General features: G+C 47.2%; 2 protein-coding genes across 2 annotated transcripts; one reads left to right on the forward strand and one right to left on the reverse strand.

The window, feature by feature from the left end:
• Nucleotides 1-56: 56 nt before the first annotated feature.
• Nucleotides 57-10,666, reverse strand: PRDX5 (peroxiredoxin 5). Its single transcript, XM_081968313.1, has 6 exons — nt 10,429-10,666; nt 8,814-8,948; nt 7,843-7,974; nt 2,976-3,014; nt 2,272-2,336; nt 57-705 (listed from the first exon to the last, which is right to left on the reverse strand). The coding sequence occupies exons 1-6, from the start codon at nt 10,588-10,590 to the stop codon at nt 600-602; spliced, it is 639 nt and encodes a 212-aa protein (XP_081824439.1). The 5' UTR covers nt 10,591-10,666; the 3' UTR covers nt 57-599.
• Nucleotides 10,667-11,369: 703 nt separating this feature from the next.
• TRMT112 (tRNA methyltransferase activator subunit 11-2) lies at nt 11,370-14,312 on the forward strand. The gene is made up of 4 exons (XM_081968002.1): nt 11,370-11,539; nt 12,914-13,015; nt 13,262-13,354; nt 14,074-14,312. The coding sequence occupies exons 1-4, from the start codon at nt 11,459-11,461 to the stop codon at nt 14,173-14,175; spliced, it is 378 nt and encodes a 125-aa protein (XP_081824128.1). The 5' UTR covers nt 11,370-11,458; the 3' UTR covers nt 14,176-14,312.
• Nucleotides 14,313-14,374: the final 62 nt, after the last annotated feature.

Below are 14,374 nucleotides of genomic sequence, written 5' to 3' on the forward strand. Positions count from 1 at the left end.
TTTATCACCTTACTCCGAAGCCAAAGTAACCCAAAAAAACAGACTTGAGACCTCAATTTTTTTTCCAGATGATTTATTTGCTATCAAGAGGAACAAGGAAGAAGCGAAAGGAATTACATAAACTAACAGAAGAGACTATTTCCAGCTCAGGGTTAAACTGTGGAGTCCTTAGTGCTCTCTGAGCTTGGTGGGTTTTCTTGCAGACTTTCCACAACCCAACTAGGTAACATCATCAGGGCTACGAAGGAGTGTGGGGTTTGCTCTTTTTATATAAAGGAGCTTGCCACTATCAACTCCGACAATCAAATAAACAGTCTAATGAAGGAACTACCAAGAAGAAAATAACACAGGACAAGCCACAAATATATAAACAGAGAGCAAACCCCACACTCCTTCCAGCACTGATGATGTTATCTAGTTGGGTCATTAAACGTCTGCCAGGAAACCAAGCTCAGAGAGCAATCAAGGACTCCATCATTAGGTAAACACACACAACTCCCATCTCCTGGGCGCCATCCTGAGCCAATTTCAAAACACCTCAAGGACCATCAACCTGGTGGTGTAGGATGGGCTCCAGATCAGCAATGGGCTTCTGGGCCTCACAGCTGGGACACGATGTTGCTGGCCAGGCTGCAGGTCAGTCCCGTCCCGTCTTCTTCCACGTTGAGGGACTTCACGATGCTGTCCTCCACCACCATGGAGAACCTGAAAAAAAAAGGAGCGGAAAGAGGGCGAAACTAGGACGGAGAAATAATTGGTGGAAAAGATAAGATTTCTGGATTGAGAGGGTACAGGAGGCAATCAAGCTAGAGCTGAGAAGGTTCAACCAGGCTTTGTAGTAATAGCTTTTTTAACTGACTCTTTTGAAGGGGGGGTAAATGTGGTTTGCCTCTATGTGTCCGTCAATGGCAGAGTCACGCGATTATATATATATATAATATATAATCGATTATATATATAATATATATAATCGATTTTATATATATATATATATATATATATATATATATATATATATATATATGTGTGTGTGTGTGTGTGTGTGTGTGTGTGTGTGTGTGTGTGTGTGTGTGTGTGTGTGTGTGTGTGTGTTGAATTTGTGCTGATAAATAAAGGGAGACTAGTATAGATCTAATTCAAGCTATTTAGCTCTCATCAGCTAGCCATACCCTTACATACACAAATACATACATACATACATACATACATACACACACACACACACACACACACACACACACACATTTGTGTTACAACCCCTGGTATGCCCAAATCTGGGAGGGAGCTCACTACTCCTCCTTTCTGTCCTTTGGCTCACTACAGGAGACCATCCAGGCAGAAAACCATATTTTTAATGTTGCCTTTGCTATGTTTGTGTTGTATTTGTGCTGATAAATAAATAAAGGGAGACTAGTATAGATCTATTTCAAGCTATTTAGCTCTCATCAGCTAGCCATACCCTTACTGGGATTTGAACCTGGGCTGTATTACATATTAGGCAGATGTATTAGCCACTAAGCCACTATTTATATATATTCTGGGAGCTGACTGGAAGTTCAGTTCCCCCCACCATAGAGTCTCCTCCTAGCGCGGCGTCCTAGCGCGGCATCCTTTTTCCTCTACCCGTCATAACCGAAAGGCCTATCAATTGTGGCGACAGCTGGAAAACCCTCCCCTTGCCATAGAGTCTTCTCCTGGCGCACTGTGCTTCTCTCCCTCCCCACCCCCCCACCGGAGGCTCCTCTCAAAATTGTGGTGTCAACTGGTGACGGAGCCGCAGCAGAGGGAGGAAAGAGCCACATGCGGCTCCAGTTTGCTGACCCCTGACTTAACCAACCCAGCAAGAAAGGTCGTAAAATGGGAGAAAACTCGCTGAACAAACATCTCGCTTAGCAAACAGAAATTTGGGGGCGCCATTGTGGTTGTAGAGTGGCGCGGTGGCTTAGAGGGGGAGCGCTCGCCTCACAATCCGGAGGCTGTAAATTCGATCCTAGGTAGAGGCAGATATTTCTCTCTCTAGGCATAAGGAGAATATGTCTGCTGAAAAAAAAAGACAACTCCGTTCGGGTGACAGGAAAGGCATCTGGCCAGAAAACACTCAGATCCATTTCGTTGCCCAACACTCCACCCCGCCCCAAAGGGATTACGGGGTCTTTAAAAAAGATGATGGTGATTGCAGTTGTAGGTCAAAGGATGTCTGTAAAGGTTTTGAAAGGGAAGGCATGAAAACACATGTTTATGTCACACAAATGCAATTTCTGGCTCTCAAACCTTTTGGATCGGTTTGTCCCAAACAATTGCCGGAGAGAGTCCTTGTCAAGGAGAAGGTTTGTCGCCTGTGGGAAAAAGCAAAATTGGGGTTGACCTTCAACGTCTGGGAGATTTGAGACAGATCGGTCTAGTGGTTAAAGCACCAGACTTGAAAGCAGGAGACAGCGAGTTCTAGTTCCGCTTTATGCATGAAAGCCAATTGGTTGACTTTGGGCCAATCACCAGGAGACAGCAAGTTCTAGTCCCGCCTTAGGCATGAAAGCCAATTGGTTGACTTTGGGCCAATCACCAGGAGACAGAGAGTTCTAGTTCCGCTTTATGCATGAAAGCCAATTGGTTGACTGGGCCAATCACAAGGAGACAGCGAGTTCTAGTTCCGCTTTATGCATGAAAGCCAATTGGTTGACTTTGGGCCAATCACCAAGAGACAGCGAGTTCTAGTTCCGCCTTATGCATGAAAGCCAATTGGTTGACTTTGGGCCAATCACCAAGAGACAGCGAGTTCTAGTTCCGCCTTATGCATGAAAGCCAATTGGTTGACTTTGGGCCAATCACCAAGAGACAGTGAGTTCTAGTCCCACCTTAGGCATGAAAGCCAATTGGTTGACTTTGGGCCGATCCAAAGTCCATAATCCAAGCACCCTGGGTCTCCCCTGTCATAGTCCAGAGCCCGAACCCCCACACCTGGCCAGGTATTCCCGTACCTTCCCAAAAGCCCCTGTTGGATCAGCCAGCATCCGCACCTGTGAAGAAAAGAAAGCAAACCCCAAATTAAAAATCAGAATGTGGAGCAATTCTTAACCTTTCCCAACCATGGTTTAGCCCAGATGTTGGCAACCTTAAACACTCAAAAGAGCCACAAAGGTCCTAACCGGAAGCCCAGTTGCCCCACCAAAGAGTCTCCTCCTAGCGCAGCGTCCTTTTTCCTCTGCTGACCGGAATTCTGGTTCCCCCACCACAGAGTCTCTTCCTAGAGCGGCATCCTTTTTCCTCTACCTGTCCTAACCGAAAGCCCTCTCAATTGTGGAGCCGACCGGCAACAGGGAGCCGCAGCAGAGGGACGAAAAAGCCACATGCAGCTCCAGAGCTACAGGTTGCTTCCCCCTGGTTTAGCCACTCAGCTTTCTCTTCCGGGTGAAAAAAAAAACCCTGTCAAATTATTTGCAGGAAAAGTTTTAAATGTTAAAAAGAAAAAAAAAACAGAAAAGAAAGGAAACACCCCAATCCGTTTGTCTGGGCATGATTATGGCACACCGGGCAAGTTTCCCACACCGGTTGTGGTAGCTCAGGGGCAAACCACATACCATGCAGGAATTCGAAAATCAAATTATTTTGCCCCTGGGATGGGCGGGCAGAGAAATCTCTGAGGTTCAGTTGCTGAAAGGTGTTCTGGGAAACTCCCTCTGGAGCGCCAAGCAAGCAGCCACAAAAGCTGCCCCAATTATCCATAAAAATTTCTTTTCTCCCAGGGTTTGGCCTCTGCCCAACGCTCTTGGTTCATTAACTCCCATTCTTTGCATTAAGAGGCAACAAGAGAGGACTGGCTGGTTTAGAAGACGTGTCAAAGAGGCCGTTTACCGTATTCACGGGGATATAAGACGCACCTTTTTTCCTCAAAAAAGAGGCTGAAAATCTGGGGGTGTAGCATTTTTCGCCCCTTCATTATTGAAAAGCAAAAAACTCCCAACGTTAAAAGTTTCTGCCTCCAAGCCATCCAATCGGATGTTTTGGCAGAAACGGTTATTTATTAAGTTCTTCTTAGTTCTTCTCCCCGGCTTGGCAGCGGCTGTGGCATCGTCGACGGAGCGCAATTGGACTGACTTCATCTGATAAAGTTGGATGGGCGCATTTTGAGGAAGCTCCTTCAAAAGCTGCAGAACTAACCTGGCATCATGTGGTTACTCACTGCTAAGGGGACAGTCAGATAAAGAGACAGCTGAGCCCTAAAAGGGATAATGGAGAAGGGAGGGCGGAAGAATCAGAAGGACCCTCCCTAGTTTCTCAGGCCATAGAGGAAGACCTTGGGAGACAGAGTGAAGAGATGCTGTTGAGGGAACACACAGATAAGAGACAACCGAGCCCTTGGCTGCGTAATGGACAGGCTCAGAAGGGACCCTTCCTAGTTTCTCAGGCTGTAAAGGAGATGGCTATAATAGTATGTGAGAAAGACCTTGAGGGATGGATGAAAAGGTGCCAAGGGAAGGGATAAGAGATGGTTGAGCCCTCAGCTACATAATAGATAGAGGAAAAGTTTCGAAGGGACCCTCCCTAGACTGTCTTGGGATGTAAAGGAAGGGAAGGAGAATCTAGATAGTCAAGGCTCTGGTTTTCCCAGTTGCAATGGATGGCTGTGACAGTGGGACCATAAGGAAGGCTGAGCGCCAACGAATGGAGGCCTTTGAACTCTGGTGCTGGAGGAGACTCCTGCATTGAGTCCCTTGGACTGCAAGGCCATCCAACCGGTCAGTCCTAGAGGAGGTCAACCCCGACTGCTCTTTAGAAGACCAGATCCTGAAGAGGAAACTCAAAGACTTTGGCCACCTGATGAGAAGGAAGAAGGACTCCCTGGAGAAGAGCCTCATGCTGGGAACGATAGAGGGCAAAAGAAGAAGAAGGGGACGGCAGAGAAAGAGGTGGCTGGATGGAGTCACCAAAGCAGTCGGCATGAGCTCAAATGGACTCCAGAGGATGGTAGAAGATAGGAGGGCCTGGAGGAACTTTGTCCACAGGATTGCGATGAGGAGGACATGACTTCGCAACTAACAACAACAATGAAGGTGTCAGCAGAAAATTAAAGACAGTTGCAGCTGACATCTCTGAAAAACATCAAGCCAATGGGGGAGAAAAACATATTTTTCTCCCTCTCTGGCACATGAAGAATTAGAATTTGGCAGCACTTTTTGTAGACTTCTGTTGGGTTTCTACTCTGAAGGAAGGAAATAAATCTCGCTGCAAATAAATTCCAGAATGTGTACATAAAGAGAACGAAAAGAGAGGGTAGGCGGTGGGCGGGCAGGTTGATATCAACCAAGTTGCCAAGATAAGTGTTTCTCTGAAACTTCCCATCTGTGACATCTGGCGACTGCACAATGTATTATGAATCATATTCGGTTATATAAACCTGGGGAGCAAAAGGAATCTTGCATAATCTTGCAAAGAGCAAAATGAAATGGATCTGGTTGATAAGCATTTCCATTTTGATGCTCCCTAGATCTTCCCTGCTGCTACTCACGTCTTCAAAACATGGTGTGGCTCAAATGTGGCAACTTTAAGATGGTGGACTTCAACTCCCAGGATCCCCCAGCCAGCATGCTTTAAGATGGTGGACTTCAACTCCCAGAATCCCCCAGCCAGCATGCTTTAAGATGGTGGACTTCAACTCCCAGAATCCCCCAGCCAGCATGCTTTAAGATGGTGGACTTCAACTCCCAGGATCCCCCAGCCAGCATGCTTTAAGATGGTGGACTTCAACTCCCAGGATCCCCCAGCCAGCATGCTTTAAGATGGTGGACTTCAACTCCCAGAATCCCCCAGCCAGCATGCTTTAAGATGGTGGACTTCAACTCCCAGGATCCCCCAGCCAGCATGCTTTAAGATGGTGGACTTCAACTCCCAGGATCCCCCAGCCAGCATGCTTTAAGATGGTGGACTTCAACTCCCAGGATCCCCCAGCCAGCATGCTTTAAGATGGTGGACTTCAACTCCCAGGATCCCCCAGCCAGCATGCTTTAAGATGGTGGACTTCAACTCCCAGGATCCCCCAGCCAGCATGCTTTAAGATGGTGGACTTCAACTCCCAGGATCCCCCAGCCAGCATGCTTTAAGATGGTGGACTTCAACTCCCAGAATCCCCCAGCCAGCATGCTTTAAGATGGTGGACTTCAACTCCCAGGATCCCCCAGCCAGCATGCTTTAAGATGGTGGACTTCAACTCCCAGGATCCCCCAGCCAGCATGCTTTAAGATGGTGGACTTCAACTCCCAGGATCCCCCAGCCAGCATGCTTTAAGATGGTGGACTTCAACTCCCAGGATCCCCCAGCCAGCATGCTTTAAGATGGTGGACTTCAACTCCCAGGATCCCCCAGCCAGCATGCTTTAAGATGGTGGACTTCAACTCCTAGAATCCCCCAGCCAGCATGCTTTAAGATGGTGGACTTCAACTCCCAGGATCCCCCAGCCAGCATGCTTTAAGATGGTGGACTTCAACTCCCAGAATCCCCCAGCCAGCATGCTTTAAGATGGTGGACTTCAACTCCCAGAATCCCCCAGCCAGCATGCTTTAAGATGGGTGGACTTCAACTCCCAGAATCCCCCAGCCAGCATGCTTTAAGATGGTGGACTTCAACTCCCAGAATCCCCCAGCCAGCATGCTTTAAGATGGTGGACTTCAACTCCCAGGATCCCCCAGCCAGCATGCTTTAAGATGGTGGACTTCAACTCCCAGGATCCCCCAGCCAGCATGCTTTAAGATGGTGGACTTCAACTCCCAGGATCCCCCAGCCAGCATGCTTTAAGATGGTGGACTTCAACTCCCAGAATCCCCCAGCCAGCATGCTTTAAGATGGTGGACTTCAACTCCCAGGATCCCCCAGCCAGCATGCTTTAAGATGGTGGACTTCAACTCCCAGGATCCCCCAGCCAGCATGCTTTAAGATGGTGGACTTCAACTCCCAGGATCCCCCAGCCAGCATGCTTTAAGATGGTGGACTTCAACTCCCAGAATCCCCCAGCCAGCATGCTTTAAGATGGTGGACTTCAACTCCCAGGATCCCCCAGCCAGCATGCTTTAAGATGGTGGACTTCAACTCCTAGAATCCCCCAGCCAGCATGCTTTAAGATGGTGGACTTCAACTCCCAGGATCCCCCAGCCAGCATGCTTTAAGATGGTGGACTTCAACTCCCAGAATCCCCCAGCCAGCATGCTTTAAGATGGTGGACTTCAACTCCCAGAATCCCCCAGCCAGCATGCTTTAAGATGGGTGGACTTCAACTCCCAGAATCCCCCATCCAGCATGCTTTAAGATGGTGGACTTCAACTCCCAGAATCCCCCAGCCAGCATGCTTTAAGATGGTGGACTTCAACTCCCAGAATCCCCCATCCAGCATGCTTTAAGATGGTGGACTTCAACTCCCAGAATCCCCCAGCCAGCATGCTTTAAGATGGTGGACTTCAACTCCCAGAATCCCCCAGCCAGCATGCTTTAAGATGGTGGACTTCAACTCCCAGAATCCCCCAGCCAGCATGCTTTAAGATGGTGGACTTCAACTCCCAGAATCCCCCAGCCAGCATGCTTTAAGATGGTGGACTTCAACTCCCAGGATCCCCCAGCCAGCTTCTTTAAGATCTGTGGACTTCAACTCCCAGAATTCCCCAGCATGCTGGCTGCAGAACTCCCAGGATTCTCAGCTGGGGAATTATGGGAGTTGAAGTCCGCACCTCTTAAAATTCCCAAGGTTGAGAAACATTTGATGTACATTTTTTCCCAATGGTTTTGTGGCTTGGAAAAAATCAAACAGGGGTGGGGTGGGGGGGTATCTCCTATCCTACCCATCCACCCCTTATTTTTTACCTTTCCTTCAGCTTGGTGAGCCTTTCCCCATTCGTTCATCACAAAGATATCATTAACTGCCAAGCAAGCAATGATCTCCACTCCTTTCCCCTTCAGTTGTCCTGCTTTCTCCACGTAACCAGGTAGATGTGTCTGCCATTGGACACAAAACAAAAGTGAATTACAGATAAGTCCTCGTGTCAGCGTTCCAAATATCATCCAGAATTAAATCAGAGTCCAAGGCAGAGCTTTCCTCAAAGTTCCAATTTAATAAGAGAGACATGTTGGTACAAACTGTGGAAAACCCGAATCTGAAAGCTTCCTGGGGTTCCCACCCAATTGAAAATTCATGATCTTGTCCTCATGCCCACAAGTTTATCACATGGTCCAATCTTCCACTGCCACGCTGGCATTTCCACCCATAATGTTCCGGTCAGGTGCAGAGGTGCGGAGACAAAGAATGACCTTGGGCTTCTAGAAAGGAATGTTTTATTTCGACAACACCACATTCTACAATTCTACCCCTTACTATTCCCCCACCCAATTCCCCACTAACGAAAGAGCAAAGGAAAGAAAGAGAGAGAGTGTGGCAGGCCAAAGATCCTAAAAGGAATATGACTGCAGGCCTGACACCTCGACTTATGACCTCAACGGAGCCCCAAATTTGTCTTGCGAAGAGAGCACAGAGACCTAAGTAGAGTTTCTTTATGCAGCGTCCTCTGCATAAAGTATTGTAGCTGAAAACAGATTCTGGTACTCACAAATTAATGACCACAATTGGGACGGGAACGTCTCCTGCTAAGCTATGCAGTCGTTAAGTAGTCGCGCCTGGTTTTACAATCTTATTAACTTTCAACAAGTCACTAAACAAGCCAAGGGCTACCGTTGTCAAAGATCTCAAAACTTTTGTTTGAAGTTTTACAGTGCTCCCTGAACTGCCTCCGACTTCAAATCTTCAATCCTGGAGGATTCTAAAATAGATTCTTACTTACTTTGGAACAACCAGGGGTGAAGGCACCCGGCACCCCAAAAAGAATCCCCTTTTTCCCCTTGAAGATGCTGGACAGGTTCACTTTGTTGGAAGGGTCTCCTTCGTAGACCTCCACACTGGGCAGCTTGTCTCCAACCTGTCAAAAGAAAACAGCCCGACTTCAGTTCCCAGAATTCCCCCGTCGGCATATCAGAATGCAAAAGGGGACAACTGCAATCTTACTTCTGTTCTGTTTATACTCTTTTTCCTTTCTACAGCTGGTCCTGGACTTACGACCACAAACCGAAGCCCCCAAATTTACGTGGCTGAGCGAAACATTTGTTAAGGGAGTTTTACCCCCCCTTTTGCAATCTTTCTGGCCCCACAATTGTCAAGGGAAATCCCTTTAGTTGTTACGTTGGTAACCCCGTTGTTAAGCAAATCTGGTTTCCCCGTCAACTTTGCTTGTCAGAAGGTCGCAAAAGGGGATCATGTCACCCCAGGGACACTGCAACCATCGTAAATGTGTATGGGTTGTGACCGTGGGGATGCTGTAATGGGTTGTAAGTGTGAAAAATGGTCATAAGTAGCTTTTTTCAGTGCTGTTGTAACTTTGAATTGTCGTTAAGTGAACCTGTATTGCACACACAGTATTACAGCCATCTCCTTTACAGCCTGAGAAACTAGGGAGGGTCTCTTCTGAACCTCTTTCTCCATCTATTATGTAGCTGAGGGCTCAACCGTCTCTTATCTGACCCTTCCCTTGGCATCTTTTCATCCATCCCTTAAGGTCTTTCTCACATACTATTACAGCCGGATCTTTTACAGTCTGAGAAACTAGGGAGGATCCCTTTTGAGCATGTATGAAGCCAAGCGCTCGGCTGTCTCTTATCTGTTTGTGCTGTTTGTAACTTCGCTCAGTAAAAGAACTGTTGTTAAGTCGAGGACTGCCTGCATATAAATTACCGGTGACGTTTTGAAATAGGTTGGTTCATGAGAATGGAATAAGTCATTCTATATATTTATCTGTAAAGAAAGGAACAAAGCTACATTCTGGCTTAGCTATGCTGAGTAACCAACATATGGCAAGGTTTGCAACCCAATTTAAACAACTTAGCATTGCATCAGATCAAACCATGTATGGCATGCCTGTCATTTATCACTCAATCAGCACCCTTGTTTTTTTGGGGGGGTGTCCCTGAACCCAGCTGTTGACAGATGGGGGGAGAACCCCCAAACGTGCAAATTACACCATTAGTCGTGTTCCTTTGCAAGGGGGTGACTTTAACATGGGAAGGCGCTTGCAAAGCCCAGTTCAAGGTCATTGCACGGGGGTTTCCAGCTGTTGGCACATCAGGAGGCGGACCCCCCTCCCCCAAGCGTGCAAATGACACGACTGACAGTGTCCTTTTGCACTGACCCCTTTGCACGGCGGTGACTTTGCAAAGGAGGGCGCTTTCTAACCCTCTCTGGAGGTCACTCTGCGGTTTTTTTTTTTTTTTGCACCCAGCTGTTTGCAAACCAAGAAGCCAACCCCCCCCCCCTTCCCGGTCCCAAAAACAGGCGTGCAAATTGCACGGTCAGCAATGCCCCTTTGCATTGGGTTTTTATTTTGTCTTATTTTCTTTTGCACTCACCTTAAGGGCCGCCATGGCCGCGGCTCCCGAAGCAAAGGCCCGCCGGGTCACCCCGCGGCTTGCAAGCAAGTAAGCCGCCCCAGTTCCCCAACAGGCTCGCCCCAGCGCCCCCGTCCGGTACCACCCCGTTGCCATGGAGATCCCGGGAGTGACAGCAGCCATGGCAACGCGCAACCTTTTGAAGTATGCGGGCCAACCCCCCTCTCCGGCTGCCCGGGGCTTCCTTGCGCGCGACACCCCCCCCTCGACCGTGCACGCGCCCTGAAGCGGGTGGGAGGTTTTGCTGGGAGGAAGAGAAAAGAAGATCAGGAATGCAACTATTTTATTTTATTGCATTCTTAAACATGTTTTTTTTTTGCAAAAAAAATTAATAATAATTGGGAATTGCAATCGATCAGGCTGGGCACTGGATCCGTTTGGGAATTGCATTGTTTGGGATATAAATGAATATATCGGTCGTTGCAAGCTTGGTGCACTTTTATTTTATTTAATCATGCTTCGCTTGGTGTCTTGTCAAAAATCCTCCCATTCCTAGCCTTTGCCGGATACAGCCCGATGGGACTTGTAGTCCCAAAATCACGAGAGGACCTTGGTGCTCTCTGAACTTGGATGTTTTCTTGCCAAAGTTTCACGACCCCAAAGTAGGTAACATGATAAGGGCTGTTGGATAAGGATTAGTTTATCTATTCTATTCTGTTCTATTATCCATTCTGTTCTATTCTATTCTGTTCTATTCTTCATTCCATTTTATTCCTCTTATTCTATTCTGTTCTGTTCTGTTTAATTATCCGTTCCATTCCATTCTTTGGGGCTTGGCAAAACGCGGAACCCCCTAGCGGCCGGAACCATGTCGCGCTCGGGTCGCGTTTCCGGGAGGACCCAAGCAAGCGTTGCACAAATGCGCCGGAAATGAGCGGAAAATCCGGCGGCGTTTGTTTACACCAAAACCGGAAGCGGCCCGGAAGGGATTTTTCCCCCCCTTCTCCATGCACGTGTCCTTCCTTTTGCTCGCTCGGCGGACCGAAAAACCATGAAACTCCTGACCCACAACATGCTCACCTCGCATGTGCGGGGCGTGCGGCCCGGAGGAGGGTTTCCCCTTCTCATACAGGTAAGCCAGGATGGCGAAGCCCTCCCCCCCCCCAAAAAAAACCGGATTCTGCAGCCCATGCTTCCCAGCAGGCTGGACTACATAGCCCATCGTTTAAATCCTGTTAGGGGGATGCATTCCAACTCCCATAACCCCCCCCAGCCAAGCTCCCCCCGTTTTGCATTTCCAGCTGCATGCTGGATTACAACTCCCATCATCCCCAGCTCCCCCCCCCTCTCCTTTAGATTTCTTAAATTTAGCAGAAAAGAAAGAGAGAAAAACCGAGCTGCCCTTCAAGATGGGTCTGGTAGTCCTAAATCTGACGTTGGGGGGCCTCACAATTTAGGAAAGGAACTGCGGAGTCCTGCTTGTGACCCCATCATCCCCTGCCTGGCTGCTTTTATTTATTTATTTATTTGGCTTGATTTCTATAGCCATTTTTACATTTGACATTGAGTCTTTATTGATTAGACATATCAAAGTGCAAAGTCCCAGAAACAAATTATTACTAAAATTTGATAAAAGCCATTTAAAATGAAATTGGATAAAATACCATTTAAAATGGAATTGGGATAAACTACAATAAATAGAATAGAATTAAATAGAATAGAATAGAATGGAATTCTTTATTGGCCAAGTGTGATTGGACACACAAGGAATTTGTCTTTGGTGCAGATGCTCTCCGTGTACATAAAAAAAAAACCAATACATTCATCAAGAATCATAAGTGAAAGTCATAGGTTACTAAAAGCAATCAAATTATACTAGGAAACAAATAAAACAATATGCCCTATAGCGTCATTTTGAGGGTAGAAGTTGAAATAATTTATGTCCAGGATGTGAGGGGTCTGTAATTATTTTCACATCACTCTTTTTGACTCGTGCAGTATACAGGTCTTCTAGAATAGAGTTGAGTTGAGTTGGAAGGGACCTTGGAGGTCTTCTAGTCCAACCCCCTGCTTAGGCATGAAACCGTACACCACTTCAGACAAATGGTTATCCAACATCTTCTTTAAAACGTCCAGTGTTGGAGCATTTTCAACTTCTGGAGGCAAGCTGTTCCACTGATTCATTGTTCACATGGTCAGGAAATTTCTCCTTAGTTCTAGGTTGCTTCTCTCCTTGCTTAGTTTCCACCCATTGCTTCTTGTTCTGCCCTCAGATGCCTTGGAGAATAGTTTGACCTCCCTCTTCTTTGTGGCAACTCCTGAGATATTGGAAGACTGCTATCCTGTCTCCCCTAGTCCTTCTTTTCTTTAAATTGGGCATACCCAGTTCCTGCAACCGTTCTTCACATGTTTTAGCCTCCATAAGCATTGCAGCCTGCTTAATTGGATCGCAATCCTTGTTTTAAGGGTTTCCCGAGACTGACTTTTCTCTCTTTCCCCCCCACAGGCTACAGAGGTGAAAGTGAACGATATCGATTTCAACCCCCAGTTCACGGCACGGATGCTGCCCAAAATTGAATGGGCAGCTCTGGTGGGCGCGGCTGATAGTGTAAGTCCTCAGCAGGTATTGGGGTGCCGAAGGAAAAAGGCAGAGGAAACAGTGATCCAGCTCTTCCTTATATCCCCCCTGCCTGGCATTTTTCAAACGTGGGCATCTTTTCATCTTTCCTATGTTTGCCAGTAGCCCAGGGCATGTGTGTATGCGTGGCAGTTTAGGTGGCCCTTTGAGGCTTACTGGGAGGAGACCATCCCAGCCAGTGGTTGAAAATGACAGCAGGTCTTCCTTCCTTTTCAGTTGGGTCACCGCTCAGACCTTCCCTCTGAGCTCATCCCCGACTACGAGAAAAATGAAGATTTTCTTCGGAAAGTGCATCATGTCTTGATGGAGGTTTGGAAACCTTTATTTCTTTTCTCCTTTCCATTCCTTTTTTTCCCTCTCCTTTCCCCTTCCCCTCCCCTTTCCTCTTTTTTCCTTCCTTCCCTCCCTCCCACTTTCTTTCTTTCCTTTCTCCTTTCCATTCCTTTTGTTTTTCCTTTCTCTCCTCTCCCCTTCCCTTCCCCTTTCTTCCTTCCCTTCCCTCCCTTTTTCCTTTCCTTTCCATTCCTTTTCTTTTTCTCATTTCTCTCCTCTCCTCTCTTCTCCTTTCCTTTCCCCTTCCCCTCCCTTTCTCTTTTTTCCTTCCTTCCTTCCCTCCCCTTTTTTCTTTCCTATCTCCTTTCCTTTCCCTTTCCCCTCCCCATTCCTCTTTTTCCTTCCCTCCTTTCCTTTCTCCTTTCCATTCCTTTCCTTTTCCCCTTACTTCCTTTCCTTTCCCCTTCCTCTTTTTTCCTTCCTTTCCTCCCTCCCCTTCTTTCCTTTCCTTTCTCCTTTCCATTCCTTTCCTTTTTTTCCTTTCTCTCCTCTCTTCTTTCCCCTCCCCTTTCCTTTTTCCTTCCTCCCTTCCTTCCCTCCCTCCCCCTTTCTTTCCTTTCTCCTTTCCATTCCTTTTTTCCCTTCCTTCCTCTCCTCTCCCATTCCCCTCCTTCCTTCCTTCCTTCCTTCCTTCCTTCTTTTCTTTTCTTACTTTCTTTTTCTTCCCCACTGATTCCATTTTTTTCATCGTTTAGGTGGAAGTGATCGAAGGTATTCTAAAATGTCCGGATACCGGGCGGGAATTTCCCATTACTAAGGGTATACCAAACATGTTGCTAAGCGAAGATGAGACATGAGCTGTTTGGCTGTCAAAAAGGCACTAGAAGAAAGTCCAGAGGGATGGAGGAGGAGAACTATTAACTTCCTTGCAACAGTTTGTGCGTTATTGTTTGTTTTGTGTTGTGTAAATAAATCTGAATGCTTAAATACAGTCTTCCCGACGTTGGTAGAGAGTCTTAGGATTGGTGTTGAGCAGATCTGTTGGGAGACTGGCCT

Source organism: Natrix helvetica (genome assembly GCF_964273705.1).
Source record: "Natrix helvetica genome assembly, chromosome: 16".
Classification (NCBI taxonomy): Eukaryota; Metazoa; Chordata; class Lepidosauria; order Squamata; family Natricidae; genus Natrix; species Natrix helvetica.

Excerpts from the sequence above, each read along its gene's own strand:
- TRMT112 (XM_081968002.1), top strand. The coding sequence starts at position 11,459 with ATGAAACTCCTGACCCACAACATGCTCACCTCGCATGTGCGGGGCGTG. Across the intron at positions 11,540-12,913 it reads GGTTTCCCCTTCTCATACAG|GCTACAGAGGTGAAAGTGAA; the intron begins GTAAGCCAGGAT and ends TCCCCCCCACAG. Across the intron at positions 13,355-14,073 it reads TGCATCATGTCTTGATGGAG|GTGGAAGTGATCGAAGGTAT; the intron begins GTTTGGAAACCT and ends TTCATCGTTTAG.
- PRDX5 (XM_081968313.1), bottom strand. The coding sequence starts at position 10,590 with ATGGCTGCTGTCACTCCCGGGATCTCCATGGCAACGGGGTGGTACCGG. Across the intron at positions 2,337-2,975 it reads CAACAGGGGCTTTTGGGAAG|GCGACAAACCTTCTCCTTGA; the intron begins GTACGGGAATAC and ends TTTTTCCCACAG. Across the intron at positions 706-2,271 it reads GGGACAAACCGATCCAAAAG|GTTCTCCATGGTGGTGGAGG; the intron begins GTTTGAGAGCCA and ends TTTTTTTTTCAG.